Genomic DNA, 16523 nt, shown 5'->3' with positions numbered 1-16523 from the left:
TTGGCCCACTAGTTCTCTAAATGTTGGCCCACTAGTTCTCTAAATGTTGGCCCACTAGTTCTCTAAATGATTGGCCCACTAGTTCTCTAAATGTTGGCCCACTAGTTCTCTAAATGTTGGCCCACTAGCTCTCTAAATGTTGGCTCACTAGCTCTCTAAATGATTGGCCCACTAGTTCTCTAAATGTTGGCCCACTAGTTCTCTAAATGTTGGCCCACTAGTTCTCTAAATGTTGGCCCACTCGTTCTCTAAATGTTGGCCCACTAGTTCTCTAAATGATTGGCCCACTAGTTTTCTAAATGTTGGCCCACTAGTTCTCTAAATGTTGGCCCACTAGTTCTCTAAATGTTGGCCCACTAGTTCTCTAAATGATTGGCCCACTAGTTCTCTAAATGTTGGCCCACTAGTTCTCTAAATGTTGGCCCACTCGTTCTCTAAATGTTGGCCCACTAGTTCTCTAAATGTTGGCCCACTAGTTCTCTAAATGTTGGCCCACTAGTTCTCTAAATGTTGGCCCACTAGTTCTCTAAATGTTGGCCTATTAGTTCTCTAAATGTTGGCCCACTAGTTCTCTAAATGTTGGCCCACTAGTTCTCTAAATGTTGGCCCACTCGTTCTCTAAATGTTGGCCCACTAGTTCTCTAAATGTTGGCCCACTAGTTCTCTAAATGTTGGCCCACTAGTTCTCTAAATGTTGGCCCACTAGTTCTCTAAATGTTGGCCCACTAGCTCTCTAAATGATTGGCCCACTTGTTCTCTAAATGTTGGCACACTAGTTCTCTAAATGTTGGCCCACTAGTTCTCTAAATGTTGGTCCACTAGTTCTCTAAATGTTGGCCCACTAGTTCTCTAAATGTTGGCCCACTAGTTCTCTAAATGTTGGCCCACTAGTTCTCTAAATGTTGGCCCACTAGTTCTCTAAATGTTGGCTCACTAGTTCTCTAAATGTTGGCCCACTAGTTCTCTAAATGTTTGCCCACTCGTTCTCTAAATGTTGGCCCACTAGTTCTCTAAATGTTGGCTCACTAGTTCTCTAAATGTTGGCCCACTAGTTCTCTAAATGTTGGCCCACTAGTTCTCTAAATGTTGGTCCACTAGTTCTCTAAATGTTGGCCCACTAGTTCTCTAAATGTTGGCCCACTAGTTCTCTAAATGTTGGCCCACTCGTTCGTTCTCTAAATGTTGGCCCACTAGTTCTCTAAATGTTGGCCCACTAGTTCTCTAAATGTTGGCCCACTCGTTCTCTAAATGTTGGCCCACTAGTTCTCTAAATGTTGGCCCACTCGTTCTCTAAATGTTGGCCCACTAGTTCTCTAAATGTTGGTCCACTAGTTCTCTAAATGTTGGCCCACTAGTTCTCTAAATGTTGGCCCACTAGTTCTCTAAATGTTGGCCCACTAGTTCTCTAAATGTTGGCCCACTAGTTCTCTAAATGTTGGCCCACTAGTTCTCTAAATGTTGGCACACTAGTTCTCTAAATGTTGGCCCACTCGTTCTCTAAATGTTGGCACACTAGTTCTCTAAATGTTGGCCCACTAGTTCTCTAAATGTTGGCCCACTAGTTCTCTAAATGTTGGCCCACTCGTTCTCTAAATGTTGGCCCACTAGTTCTCTAAATGTTGGCCCACTAGTTCTCTAAATGTTGGCCCACTAGTTGTTGGCCCACTAGTTCTCTAAATGTTGGCCCACTAGTTCTCTAAATGTTGGCCCACTAGTTCTCTAAATGTTGGCCCACTAGTTCTCTAAATGTTGGCCCACTAGTTCTCTAAATGTTGGCCCACTAGTTCTCTAAATGTTGGTCCACTAGTTCTCTAAATGTTGGTCCACTCGTTCTCTAAATGTTGGCCCACTAGTTCTCTAAATGTTGGCCCACTCGTTCTCTAAATGTTGGCCCACTAGTTCTCTAAATGTTGGCCCACTAGCTCTCTAAATGATTGGCCCACTTGTTCTCTAAATGTTGGCCCACTAGTTCTCTAAATGTTGGCCCACTAGTTCTCTAAATGTTGGCCCACTAGTTCTCTAAATGTTGGCCCACTAGTTCTCTAAATGTTGGCCCACTCGTTCTCTAAATGTTGGCCCACTAGTTCTCTAAATGTTGGCCCACTAGTTCTCTAAATGTTGGCCCACTAGTTCTCTAAATGTTGGCCCACTAGTTCTCTAAATGTTGGCCCACTAGTTCTCTAAATGTTGGCCCACTAGTTCTCTAAATGTTTATTTCAAACTTTCCAGATACGTTCCACTTAGATGACAATGCAAGTTTATCTATTTTCTTTTTTTAAAATAGCCTTCGATAGATCGACCGGTTCTACGATTGTAAACATTCTCGTGAACCATAGCTCACCAGATTGTTAGGGTTATCGCGTTTATCTTGTTATCTCCTCTTCAGTTATTGCATATAGTAATCTATGTAGTGATATAATTTTGTTTCTACCCGAAAATTTTAATGACTAAAACATCTAATTAAATTAAGAAATATAAATATAATTGTATTGTAGTCTTCTAGTCGAAGTGGAACGTATCTGGAAAGTTTGAGCGAAATCGCTGCATTGGAAGTGGGTCAAAATTGAGTTACAAGATTTGCCACAGACAGTGATTAAATTTTGTTATCTTCCCTTAGTGCCGAAACCGTTTAATTAATTTTAATGACTAGGGGTCATCCATAAATGACGTCACGCTTTTTTTGACGATTTTTACCTCCCCCCTCCCCTCCGTCACACTTCGTCACAAAAAGCCAGACCCCCCCCCCTAAAATGACGTCACACCTCAACCTACAACCCCCCTCAAAATTGCAGTTGAATTTTTTTTAAACATTGATATTTTCCCAAAATCTTGTCTAAACTATTGCAATTTATTAAAAGTTATCTAAAACGCGAAATAACGTCTAAAATTCGTTTTCTAACATTGCTTTTTTATAATGCAAAAATGTGACGCCGCAACATCTGACCCCCCCCACCCCTCCCCCTCATCGTCACAAAATTACGGACCCCCCCCCTACGAGTGTGACGTCATTTATGGATGACCCCCTAATGAAACTTCTAATTAAATTAAAAATAGATAGAATTTTATTGTCATCGAAGTGGAGCAAACTCTAGCTTTTTTTTTTGTAAGACTGGTTTTCATAGGTTGTCCCACCTTTAAAAAAAATTAACATCCCCTATGAAATTTATATAATTTATATAGAAAATATATACTTTTAACTAACAGTGTGTCCCCCCCCCCCCCCCCCCCGAAGATTTCAAGTAGTGCCCCCCCGGAGAAAAAAGTCTGGAAGAAACACTGGTTATGTAATGGTCTTAAGAGAGACTGTTACTCAACGGCAGCTCTTCCTCAAATTGAAATGTATTCTTTTTTTCAATTTAGTTGCATTAATGATGAAAAATAACCTATATACTATATGACTTATACTATACTATTGTCCATATTAGTGATTTCCCCAACCCCACCCCCACCGCTCACTGCTCGAAAGCTAAAGTTAAAAAAAAAGCATGGAGATTATTTTTATGAACATCCGGTAGGAACCATTACTCTGTTCCGTTTTAATTAATTTAACTATGAGAGTTACTTTCTCCTACGTTAGGCAGTGGGTTACCTTTCCATGCATTGATTCTTGAGACCCTATAATATTTTGTAAACTAATTTAGGCCCCATAAAGACTATTTTACAGCACCAACAGTGAGTTCTACGTATTTTGAATACTTTGAATTTACACCGGAAATGCTATCTTAAAACATGTTAGATCTATAAGTTAAAAAGAATAGTTTTCAAGAAATTCTTACTGTAGTTCTTTTTCTGAGTAGTTCATTGAAATTTAAAGTAAAAAAAACAAAAAAGCAAGCATGCATAGCCATAGTGAGCATAGGCATGCATAGTGAGTTGTTGAATCTAACTAAACTAAATGAATAATTTTTAATTAATATCAGCCTTAGGCCTAGTAAATAAACATTAAATACTAATAAATAAATAGTAAATAGGCCTAAATACTAAATGAAAAGACCAAATAATCAAATAATGAAATATTCAAATATTATTTGGGTCTAAGAGTACATAAATACATAAGCAATAAAGATTTCGATGATTATAGATACAGGTGTCTGATAATAGACTCTTCCATAAAATAGGTGTGTTGGGTTGTAATTGTTAGTAGTATTGAAATTTCGACTTATTTTATGGTTAGAAAAATTAGGGTTAGGCGTATGGTAGGACCAAGGTTAGGGTTAGGGACAGGGTTAGCATTGACATTAGCATTAGCCAGCCATGTGTGTATTTAGACTTTAGTTAACTACCAGTAACCGAACAACCCTTTTTTAAAGAAGATTCCATTATAATTGGACACCAGTATAAACATTCCCCCGATTTTGAGATAGTGATGATAGGCCTGCCCAAGGTCTAGAGAATCCCCCCCCCTCCCCATACAGAAATTTTGTGACCCTTAAAGTCTTAAAGAAACCTTAAGCTGATTTTCTTTACCTAGGTCAGTGGTTCTTAGCCTTTTTGGAGGTACCAAATCTGTCAGCTTCATATGCACATTCAATAAACTCTAAATCATTCTTAAATAATAGGAAAAGTAAAATATGATTGTTATCATATTCAAAACATAGGTAGCCTATATATTTACTGATGTACAAATACTAAATGAACAGTTCATTAACATCACTGTGTTCAAAGAAAAAACCGTTAAAGTATGATCCTGCAGTTGCCTTTCAGATACCAGTTCAGAAATGCATTGCTACACCTGGAATTCAATGAGTGTTCTTGTATTTTCTCCAGGCAGCTTAAGGAAGTGTTTTCTTAGTTTTGTGGGTTGCCAGACTACAGTTGCTCAACTTGGCATTGCAAACCATGAAGTTAGGAGACTGACTCCCATCACGTTCCGTTATATGTGTGAATCCATATTCATCCAACCACTTTGTTTTTTGCTAGACATAGTATAAAGTGGGACAGAGTGGTCTAGCAGTAGGGAGCTTGACTGCTAACCCGTAAGTCTCGAGTTCGAATCCAGGTTCAAGTCAGTAGACCTTCCCTGAGTCCACCCAACTCGGATGGGTACCTAACTTACGTTAGGGAAAGTAAAGGGCAGCTGGGCATAGTGTTGACTACACTATCTTTTCATATGCCGAGGTCACAGAAACAAGTGTACTCTACTTCACTTGCCTTATAGACTGTCAGGTTTGAAAAGGGAACTTTACTTTAGTATAAAGGGATTAAAATATTAAGAAAGAAGTCACACGACGTCACTAGTTGACTACTGAGCTATGACATAGAAATAAAAGTATGTTAATTACAGCATGTATATACACAATCAACGTGTGCCTGTATAAATGGTGTATGTTTGTTGTGGTGTAATGGGTTCCAGGATATAGAAATATTACAATACCGCTGTGTTGGGCTGTTGTATTTGAACTGTCATCAGCCACTAATTCTATCATCCGCAAATCATTGGAGTCAAGTGTGTGTCTTGACCTCCACCGAACCACTGAGACTGACTCACCGAAACCCTGGGGTTCATTCTATCCCAGGTTATGAACCACTGACCTGTGTACAATAGAACTGAAAATGGAAAAAAAATTAATTTAAAATACCCACAGACTTTAAACAGGAAACCAAGCTGATTGGTTATGGGCCCTACCTGTTTAAATGTTGTTGCCAATTAATTAAAAAAATTGTAAAAATCTGGTTTTGACATTTCGTGATCTTTTTATAGGCCCTATCAAAATGTTCATTAACAATTAAGGGAAAAGTATTTTCCTACCATGTTCATGTATTATTTTAACACTTAGTGCTGCTGATCATACAAGCCTTTAAAAATTGTGGCATATCTCTTTGCTCGACAGGCTTTTTCAACAGCAATGACAGCACAGAATGCAGGCAGTGAATGTGTGGTGATAGAAGATATTGGTATGTTTTATATTTTATAGCAAACTGTTATAGTTATATCGTCCTTAACGAGCTACTTATAGTGTTTTAAAGCAAATATTTTCAGTGACAGCAATGGTACTGTCGAATTCACAAATTATGAATTACTGAAAAGTAGTAAATTAAACAACTAAATAGCGGCGTATGATACGCCGCGGGTCGGCTCGTATAAAATATTATTTCTTTTTGCTTTTGACAACTAATGATAGATGTCTTGTTTGACAATGTACTAGATCTATGTGTGAGATAGGACGTTATGCTTGTTTTTTTTTTAACTTCTTACATGATAAAGATGAAAAATGTATTTATTTCCATTACAATTATTTGCAGATGAGGGAAGAAATGCAATGTTATTGTTTAAATTTTAAGGCCAGTTGTCTGGTGATAAAGGTTCAGAATTAAATTAGCAATAACTGCATGTCACTTTTAACCACTCTCTAACTCTAAATACATAATCCTAGTTGTATTTAATATATTAAATGTATCATGTTGATCAGATTTGGCTGATGATGAGCCTGGTCCTACACGTTCAGTGTATAGACCTTCCGCCTGTGCTTATGAGTCTCACTGGTTTGAGCAACCATTTGTTCGACCATCTGAGCAAGTGGTGGATAGCAGCATCCCTGAAAAATTCCTCGACATATTTAAGGACCTAATTTGGAACAAGCCCCATGACCGTATGGTCCCTGGCTATGGTAATCATTTTACACTCTTAATTGAATTCAATCACAATGTTATTGTAGCTACATAAACATCAACATTTTGGTCTCAGTCTGATAGTTTCCAATTGTGTAAAGAAATTATGAAAATATCTTAACTTAAATTTTATTTGACACATATTTAATAATATTATTAAAGATAAGCATTTAAACTAGACTTGGTAAACTTAGCAAATTTAAGCTACAGCTTAAGGATTATGTGATGTATGGGCAAAGGCTTTTGTTTTAAATGTAATCTTAACAGTTGATTTAAAAAAGACATTTAAATATTGAGTATCTATTATAAAATATAATAATACTCATGCTTTTGGCCTGATTTATTAGTAAGTTGTTTTAGAATTTTGAAGCGATAATAAAATCAGTGATTGGAAAAAGGATTTCCAGAAATTAAAAATAGAACAAGCCTTTTGACCATCCAACAGATAAGCCTCTGGTTTACCAAATGTAATCAGCTAGATGGATAGACCCAGTTACCATTCCAAAAAAAAAACTTTCCCTATTTTCAGGCATGACCCCAAAGGAGCTAGCAAGTGTATCATCTGATGGCCGGAAAGGTTGGCTGGTGTCGTCCCATTTCTATTGGCTATCTAGATGCATCAATCAGCAACAAGATCACACTCTCTTCTTTGTCCTTGACCCTGGACTAAAGAAAGTTTCCCTGGAGAAAATACTTAATGGCAAGACTGCTAAAGATGTCAAGCAAATTATTTTTGTAATGAGCGTGGGGAGACAAGATGATGGAATAGTTTTCCTTGGCAATGATAAAATGCCAGGTGACCATTGGTCAGTAGCTATAGTGGATATTGTCAAAGAAGAGCTGTCTTATTGTGATACACTAGGGTGGCCAGTTCCAGAAAAACTTGAGTACTGCCTCTCAACATACACAAGCAGCTTTGGTCTGTCTCACCAAAAACAGCTGCGAGTTAGAATGGCGCACCAGCCCAACTCTGAGCAACATGAGTGCAGTCCCTACTGCACCAACTACCCTCTACAAACCTGCTCTGATGTATGTGGTGTCATTGCTATGATCTGCATAGCCATTGCTGCATTGGACAGAGATCTCTTTGAGCTTCTTATGAAACCAATAGATAAAAAGTTGAATCTTTACCTCACTGATCCAACTGAATACTCTTCCTACCTTCGTCATGTTCTTATTTACTGGCTGGCTAGTAATCACATAGACATTAACAAAATCAAACTAAAGAGTGGCTTCGATCCCCATGTGAGTATTGGCACACCAAAAATCACTTTAAAGAGAAAATATGAATGTACTAACAATGGTGACCACAACAGCACTCCTAAGAGAATTGGTAAACCTAACAGAGAGGTCAGCCTGAATAATTATATCCTGGATGCTGTAGATTCTGATGTCTCATTTGATGTGATTCTTTCAGATGTTTTCAATATATTTGGTGAGGAAATTTCAGAAGCCAAAAATAAGAGATTAGCTACTAATTTCTCTTCTTTTACTTTAAACAACTCAATTGAAAGAGATAAACAAGATGCCATTAGCACAAAATCTTATGTGCAGGAATTAATTGATCTTGGCGCTGATAATCCAATTATATTATTTAAACCCAAAGGGAAAGAAATCAACAATGCAGGAAGAGAAGATGTCATGATTGCGCTTCAAACTGTTTATCAAAAAAACATGATGTTAACTTATGGGAGCAAATGTGTATGTGTTGAGCAGTCCAAGAAGAAAGAAACAGATACATTTAATCTGTTAACAGTGTCTGTCTTTGTTGAGGGCACAGATGAATTGCCAGTGGCATGGCTTATCAGCAGTAGAATTGATAAAAATGTAATTGATCATTTTTTCAAAGTTTTGAGAGTGAATGTAGGAAATTTTCAGACTGAAATGTTCATTGGTGACACCAATGGTAACTTTTTAAGGCATTGGATTCGATATTTTCCAAAGCCACATAAGAAATTTTATCTAGCATGGGAAATTCAACAATTGCTGCAAAGGCGACTAGAAAAGGTTGTATCCAATACTAAAGTGTGCTTTCAAATTAAAAACTACCTCCTATTTTTATTTCACATAACCAATGTAAGAGCATTTAAGGCCTATTCTCAAGCCTTGTTTGAATTTTTAAAACCATATAAAGAGTTTTTGGACTATATGAAAAGCAGCTATTTTGATGAATCTAAAGATGAGTTTTGGGCTTCCTGCTATAGGCATATACCTGAATCAAAGTTTGTTCCTTTTCTTCAGCCCTTTGATCAAACCCTAACTATGTTGGGATTTTATCAGAAGGACAAATTGAGTCGAAGTGACATTTTACTTCATAAGCTACTGCAGTTTGGCAGGTTTATGGAGAGCAAGCTTCTTGTCCACACCAGTCAGGTACACCTGCAGAATGCTCTACGAGATATTAATAGCAAACACAACGATTGCATGGGGAACTTGGACATTTTCCATTCTGCTTCAGGCGATGAATGGTTTGTTAGAGCATCAGAGGAGACCAATTCTTTTTCTGTGCTTGATAGTGGCATTACAAATTGTGAATGCCCCTTAATGTGTGAGTCGTGCAAGATTTGTGTTCACCGCTATGTCTGCACTTGTGTTGAATATCTGATGAAAGCTGCTTCCTGCAAACACATTCACTTTGTCCATGCCCACACACAGGTTAACAAAATTATTAATAACTGAGGCTTTTTAAGTAGACATTAAATGGTAGGGTTTTTCTGTTTTAGCTACCATTTCTGTAACCAATACAGCTAATCAGACATAAAAATAAGTCATATTAAAATATCTGTGCTTCATTTTCAGTTCACCTGCAACCATTGTAATTATATATAATACATGTCAATGACCAGGGCATTATGTGGCGGTGTGTGTGTTTCAATTTAATTTAACCTGTTGATTGTGGAAATTTTTTCAGAACTGTCATTAAGATTAGCCATCATTGTTGGATTTTATAACTTATGTTCTAGTAGTAAGTTTTAATATTCAAATTTATTTTCGCCTTCAAATTTTTATGAAGTTAATAAAATTTAGTAGTTTAATAAGGCAAAATATTTGATATAATTCGTTAGCAGATGTCAAAGTAAAGCTTTGATGCCTACATCAGTATTTTTCATGCTTTTTTTTCCTTTTCTTATACTATTTGTTGGCCTGCTGAGTTTACAGAGACGGCCAATGTTTACCATGAATTTTAATTCAATTGTAAATTATTGACTGTTTAAAATTGTTAGCCTTGTCAAAAATTCTTTACAATAGAATATTGTTGTAATATTTTATGTTGCCCTTGAATTGTTTAAAACTTGTATTAACTCTATTTTTACATTAGGTTTCTTGTTTAAAAAAACGTAAGAAAAGCTGATTGTCAATAGCTTTATTTTAGCAATTTGTTTTAAGATCAGAGAACAATGATTTTAATATAAAAAATAAATCATCTTAATGTCAATTTTGTTTTTACTACTTTTGATCTTTGTATTTTCTGCATACATGAAAAATAATCTCAAATACATTAACTGATAATTTAAAAAAATTTAAAGTAGCTACAATTGTAGATGTGCCGCATCCAAACTAAGTTACAAGGAAATGCAAGAAATCAGGCATAAATTGTATCAGAATTGAGTATCCACAACAGTATTTAATATTTAACAGAAGGTTGATTGGAAAGTGATTGTGAAGCAAACATGTTTATTATTATATGGAATGGAGACATGAAAAAAAAAAGGGGGGGGGGGGGCAACATCATGACTTTAACTTGATGACTATCTCTATATATATAAAAGCAATGTATGTATTTTATGCATTACTACACCTTACATCTGATTGCCATGAAACTTGGGGAAGCTGTTGAGAATACTCCTGAGGATGTTTCTGTGGAAAAAAAAATTCAATTTGGCAGGGGTGGCGCCCCGGGAGGGTGCGATTTGTTTTTTCTCTACATACGGTATATAAAAATAAAAGTCGATTGCAGTTTGACACTGTTCATCTGATAGCCATCAAACTTTGGGGGGTGATTAGAACACTCCAGGGGAGGTTTCTGTAAAACAATCTTTTTTAAATTTCGCAAGGGAGACGCCCCGGGAGGGTGCTATTTTTCTCTATATACGGTATATTAAAAAAAATGAAAGTCATATGCGGTTTGACACCTTTCATCCGAGTGCTATAAAACTTTAAAGAGTTGATGAGAATACTTCCAGGAAGGTTTCTGTTAACAAAATAATCAAAATTTGAAATGAGCGGTGCCTGGGATGGTGCGATTTTCGTCAATACACAATTTGGCGCCCAGAGTGGCTATATTAGCACTTGGCATCCGTTAATCATGCGTCGTACATAGCGGGTAAGGGGTACTACTATATACAGTGTTAAAACTTCAACAGGTGCAACCGCCGGCGTCCCGTAGATTGCACAATCCGAAGGGGCCTGGTTTCCCCTGCAAGCACTATGGTGCCTCTGTGGTAGTGTAATCGGGGGCTATTGAGAGCGCCCCTCTACGTCCCTAACACATGGGCGGTCACTGAAGTGTGTTCTACATCATTAATTGGCTGAATGATTAACTTACACTCAAAGTTTTCATGCGGTAGTGTAGGTAAACCCGTGTCCTGATATTTTTAACCCAAAGGCAGGCATTGTTTACATTTAAATAACTCAGTTTTAGAAAACAAGGTCACGCTCTAAGAACATTCATGAAACCCTTCTTATATATTTCGGGTACGCTAGTATATATATAAATAATACACCCAACCTCGCTACACCACTGAAAAAGTGTACTGGTGTAATTCACCCAGTTGACAGATACAGGATTTAGAACATTGCCACATATTTACAACTTTTAATAACAGAAGTAAAAGAAGTATATAAATAATTTATTTACATCAAAGGACAATAGATTAAAAAATATCTACAAGTTTCATACTTAAATTGTTTTAACCAATTTTAAGTCTAATAAAACTTATTTTAAAACAATTGTATTAGCTTTAGTAAAACAAGAATAAGTTCAAATGTTGTAAAGTACATTTAGAAATAAAAACTGGTTTCATCAAATCTGGGAAAATGTAATTCTTAGATTACAAAAATAGACTACAATTACAAACATAAATTGGAGAATTTCAAAGGTTTTCATTCCTATTTTTAGATCATAAAATTAAAAAATTAAATTGATTGTTTGAATTTTTCTCTGATTGAATGAACAAACATGCCAAGATTATTTGTAGAGTTGAGCTTCTTAATTAGGTCTTCAAAATCATTAATCAATGGCTGACAATCACCACCTGAAAAATATTTTAGAAGTACATTAAATTTTTTGCGTCATGTAGACAAAAAGATCAACAAATTTATTCAACGTAAATTGAAACTAAGCAACAGATTACAATCAGCAAAAATATGTAAAACATTTTATTGAGTTTATTTAATCTAATAAAATGAACAAATGATAGAGAATAGTCTTACCAATATATCTACGATAGTCGTCTAATTTTAAGGAGAACAAGAAACGGGACTGTGGGTCAGAAGGGTCTATTTGTGTGAAAATAAACTGCAGCCATCCACCTGCAAAATAACACTAAACTATTGATAAACTGTAAACAAAAAGATTAAGAAATGATATAAAAATATAGCAATTTAATATTCATTTTGCCAGGCCTGTCCAGGATCATGTAACTATCTGCAAACAAATTAGAACAAAAAAATGGCATTTACTATTAACTGAACTTATGAAGAACGTTAAGCAGGTATTAGATGTGAGATTATAATTTATTGATAATGTAAAAAGTGATCTATGGCAAAGAGTATTTGACTTAGAGCTCAAAACCAGCAAAAAAGATATATGTGAAAACATGATGACTTTTAAGTCACAATATATATATATGACAATAGTAGATCTATATAAATCTAGAAATTAGCATGTTAGTCATGATTTTACTGTATTTTTCTCCCTACATTTAAGGCATAATTTAAATCTACAATTCAATTGCAAATACTAAAAAGAACATTCAGAAGTTAGATTGTTCACATTATATATATTAATAGATATAGTATTAGATGATACTTGTGAATATTGTATGTAAACTAGGAAACAGAAACGTGTGCTAAAGGGAGATAATCGCTTTTTCCAACTTGATTTATTACATTTCTTTAATTATTATTTGTTTAAAAAAAATACAACACAACAAACTTCGGCGAAACTTTGTAAAAAAAGCGGACCAATTCTGTTTTTGGCGGGACGGTAGGCATGTCAGTATGCACTTTTACTCCATCTATATGTTCCAGTGATCAAATTCAGCATTATATAAATAACATCATTTTTAAGTTTAGATTGGCATCTTGATATGTCTCTCAAAGTGCAAGCCTTTACAATAATTAGAAAAAGATTTGTACATATTGAATGAAGGCATATGTATTACCTTTAACTTTGATTATCTGAAGCCCATATACCTTGGAAAACAAATCTTTCTCTTCCTCCAAATGTTTCTGCTTGTTGTCAAGGTCATTACCTAATAAAAAAATATTTTTAGAAATATTGAATAATCAATGTGAAATATAGCTTATAGTATAGCTAGAGATAAAGAAAACGCAATGCATTTTCTAACATTGCTGGAAGAAAAATTTCCTTTTCATTTGGTAACTTAATTAGACTACAAATTACTATCTGTGAATGCTTTCTGTTCAGACTGCAGATGCTCCAGTTCCTCTTGATATGCTTTAATCATCAGTTCATTAGCAAACTGCTGAGTTCTTTTCAGCTCAAGTTCTGACTTCAGGCTTTTCATTAGCTGAAGGTTATTTTGAGCAGCTAAAGGTAAATAAAATTCCAAAACTTACTAATACAATTTAATGGGATATTTTAAAAAGAAAAAACAAACAAAAATAAATTGCATAACAAGGAATGTGCCAAAGATAGAACTTATAAAATGATTAGTTGAGCAGAAAACAATTCAAATATACTAGAGTCAAGAACATACCCTCTTTGGAGACTTTTTGTCTTAATTTTTTCTGCATTTTCAAATCTTGTATTTTTTCTGAAACAGTCAACAGTTTTTTAACTAGCTGAAGAAATGTAACAAATTTTAAACTAAAAGATTATTTCAATTATTTAATAAGTTTGTAAACTAGAGGTTTCTGACTTAAGTTCAATTCATCATAAATTTGGGACAGTCTAACTATCATTAACTATTAATAATGAATATAGTTGCAACTACTTTGTCTGGGAGTAAAGTGGAAATAGCTTATTGAACATACCAGTCCAATATCATCAGACACAGTATACAAATTCCAAAACAAAAATAGGCCATTTCTGACCCACTGCCAGACCCATATAGTTTTACATTAAAATTAACATTCCAGATCACCAACTTCATGTTATGTAACATTTCCAGAAAACCTTCCCCCAAACACAATTTGTTACCATAGTACTAAAATGTGATTTTACAAATAATTTATTAGAATCATCTTTAGAAACAAGTTGCAAAAGCTTAAGGGGAGTTCAAAATAACTAAGTCAGTGTTATCAACTTATTGATCCAACCATTCCAAACAGAAATTTACTTAACTACAAAACCAAAAGCTGTATGTGCAATATTACATATCCCAACTTGCCCTATCCTATATAAGACAATGTTGAACCTTTTCCCTACCCCTATTTAATATGTGCATGATACATTACAACATAACTGAATCATCAAAGACTTTTCTTACTGTTATTAGTTTCAATATCTTTGAACTTCTTATCATACAGTTTTTCTATATTCTCTTTTTCTGCTTGCAGCCACTTTGTTACGTGTTGCTTAAGTTGATTTAATTGCACTGTAGTATCCATTTTGTACCTGGAATTGAAAAAAAATAAAATTCATAAATTTCTTTAGGCCTACAATTTTAAAATTGAATTAATTTAGACAAAGAACTAACTAAAACAACTTAATGGCCCAGTGATCTATATATAATAATATATCCTTATTAAAGTTTGTTTGATATAGCTTGTTCTTCAAGGATAAATAAAAACACTGTTAGTTTCAAGGGTTAGTTTCACTAAATTTCATAAATGTTTTCATGTGTCAAGTTAATGTTAAAGATAGCATGCTGCATTATAATTATGAAATTTTATTGAAATGTCTGTAATCAACCATCAGGAAATAAATGTAATAGTGGAGCCCAGCCATTTCGCATTGCCAATCAATAATTTTAAAATTAGTCCCTATTATTTAATTAATGTTAAATATATGCGCTCTGCCCTGACTCTTAATTGTAATTAATTCAATTAGTCTAATTAGTTTTAATAAGGCCTAGATCTAGATAATAGACCATTGGATGATTGTGCATTGGAAATACAAATACAAGCACAAAACTTTGGCCAGATGTTGCCCATGCAACAGCCCCCCCCCCCCCCCGGACAAACTTTTCGATTTGCACCCCCCTCCCTTGAGATTTTGATTTGCACCCCCCTCAAACTTTCAATTTGCACCCCCCCCCCCTCACTCGAGATTCCCATTTGCAACCCCCCCCCCCCCCCCCTCGAGATTTCCATTTGCACCCCACCCCTCAAACTTTTGATTTGCACCCCCTCAACCTTTCAATTTATTTTTCAAACCCATTTTGGCGCCCCCTAAGGTCGGCGCCCGGGGACATATGTTCCCCCCCCCCCCCCCCCCCCGCGCTACGCTACTGGGCCCTTAAACACTTAAAGAGTACTAAAGAGTTAAAGACTAACTAACACTAAACTAAGTAAACTTGACTAAACAGAAAACGTGATTTTTGCCTGCAGTTGGATTGTAGATCTAGATCTAGATTCTAGATCTATTTCATTAAGTGATTAAATCGGTCGGTGCTTATGAGATAGATATTCTTGATCACTCGATCAAACCGTCAATATAAAATAACCACAAACTCCAAATTTAATGTAGATGTGTATTAGAAAATAAAATTTAAGTTATCCGCCCAACCGGAAGTTTATCTTTTTTTTTAAGTATCGATACCCTTTTTGGTTTTTTTTCTATAATACTAAATAGTCGATTGCTTAACAAAATCAAAACCAACTTTTTGAAAAAGATCTAGATTTTAGATCTACTAGATCTAGATCTAGATCTAGATCTAGGCCTAATGGTTGCAAAACGTAACACTAGGGCTAGAGACATCACTATTTACTATTTGTATTAAGAATAGGTGACTAGTCCTTTTAAGTCGACAATAAATGACGTCACGCATTTTTGGGGACGATTTTTACTTCTCTACTAGAATCTACACGTCACACGTCGTAACACGAAAGTCAGACATACAAAATTCAATTCAAGCTACCAAACCATGTTTAATATTGACCAACCACCTTTGCCACTAAAAAAAATATGATTCATTCCAAACTAAGGGTAGTCCATGCGGGGGGGGGGGGGCGCTTTTAAAAAGCCCACTGCCCATCTTCACACATCTGCATAAAATTACCAGATTAATCATCAAATAATGTCAAACCTCAGCCTATCACCCTCTCAAATTATTTTAACAACAGCGTTTGCCCTAAAAATTACTTAGCTCTGTCAACATTGGGTAGGGCTTGCGGCTAGGTTTAAAATTGATAGTTTTTTTTTAAATTTCAATTTAAAAAAACATTTTAAAAAAAGTAAAATGACCGTTAAAATTCAATTTCAAACAGACCTAATGTTTAGTGCCAAAGAGTATCGTTACAACTTCTGACCCCCTCGCCTTCTTTAATTTAATTAGGGCACAAACTCTCTCCCCTGGGGTCTGAAATAATATCTGACAAGCTCTATTATTTAAACATTTACGGGCCAAAAATAAAGATTGGCTGGAAAAGTAGATTTATAACTTTGCAGTAGAAACTATCAACACAAACCTAAGCATGCAGAAATGTTAATCTAGAACTAGATCCTCTAGTGTAGATTAGTGTAGAACTAGTTTTAACTGAAGGTTAACCCCTAAATTATACAG

General features: G+C 35.4%; 3 protein-coding genes across 5 annotated transcripts in view; 2 read left to right on the top strand and 1 right to left on the bottom strand.

Moving 5' to 3' along the window:
- Window positions 1-16523, top strand: part of LOC131953413 (transmembrane anterior posterior transformation protein 1 homolog) — a 133262-nt gene that overhangs the window by 106520 nt on the left and 10219 nt on the right. The window lies entirely within an intron of this gene.
- LOC131953394 (uncharacterized) lies at window positions 3578-10202 on the top strand. Of its 2 annotated transcripts, XM_059316561.1 has the most exons (5): window positions 3585-3672; window positions 4768-4976; window positions 5832-5895; window positions 6411-6608; window positions 7139-10202. In XM_059316561.1, the coding sequence occupies exons 3-5, from the start codon at window positions 5847-5849 to the stop codon at window positions 9286-9288; spliced, it is 2397 nt and encodes a 798-aa protein (XP_059172544.1). In that variant the 5' UTR covers window positions 3585-3672; window positions 4768-4976; window positions 5832-5846; the 3' UTR covers window positions 9289-10202. The 2 variants fall into 2 exon arrangements, with proteins under 2 accessions (XP_059172535.1, XP_059172544.1); XM_059316552.1 differs by lacking the exon at window positions 4768-4976 and having other exon boundaries at window positions 3578-3672.
- On the bottom strand, window positions 10351-15545 carry LOC131953565 (kinetochore protein Spc25). Of its 2 annotated transcripts, none has more exons than XM_059316797.1 (7): window positions 15472-15545; window positions 14286-14413; window positions 13554-13610; window positions 13238-13384; window positions 12996-13085; window positions 12043-12141; window positions 10351-11864 (listed from the first exon to the last, which is right to left on the bottom strand). In XM_059316797.1, exons 2-7 carry the CDS (start codon window positions 14404-14406, stop codon window positions 11746-11748), a joined length of 633 nt encoding a protein of 210 aa, XP_059172780.1. In that variant the 5' UTR covers window positions 14407-14413; window positions 15472-15545; the 3' UTR covers window positions 10351-11745. The 2 variants fall into 2 exon arrangements, with proteins under 2 accessions (XP_059172780.1, XP_059172787.1); XM_059316804.1 differs by lacking the exon at window positions 15472-15545 and adding an exon at window positions 15343-15426.

The sequence above is a fragment of the Physella acuta genome, unplaced genomic scaffold, assembly GCF_028476545.2.
Source record: "Physella acuta isolate Inbredline_101_S28 unplaced genomic scaffold, ASM2847654v3 ptg000076l, whole genome shotgun sequence".
NCBI classification, from domain to species: Eukaryota; Metazoa; Mollusca; class Gastropoda; family Physidae; genus Physella; species Physella acuta.
Note: the sequence above shows the minus strand (reverse complement) of the source record. Positions and strands in the feature narration are given on the sequence as shown.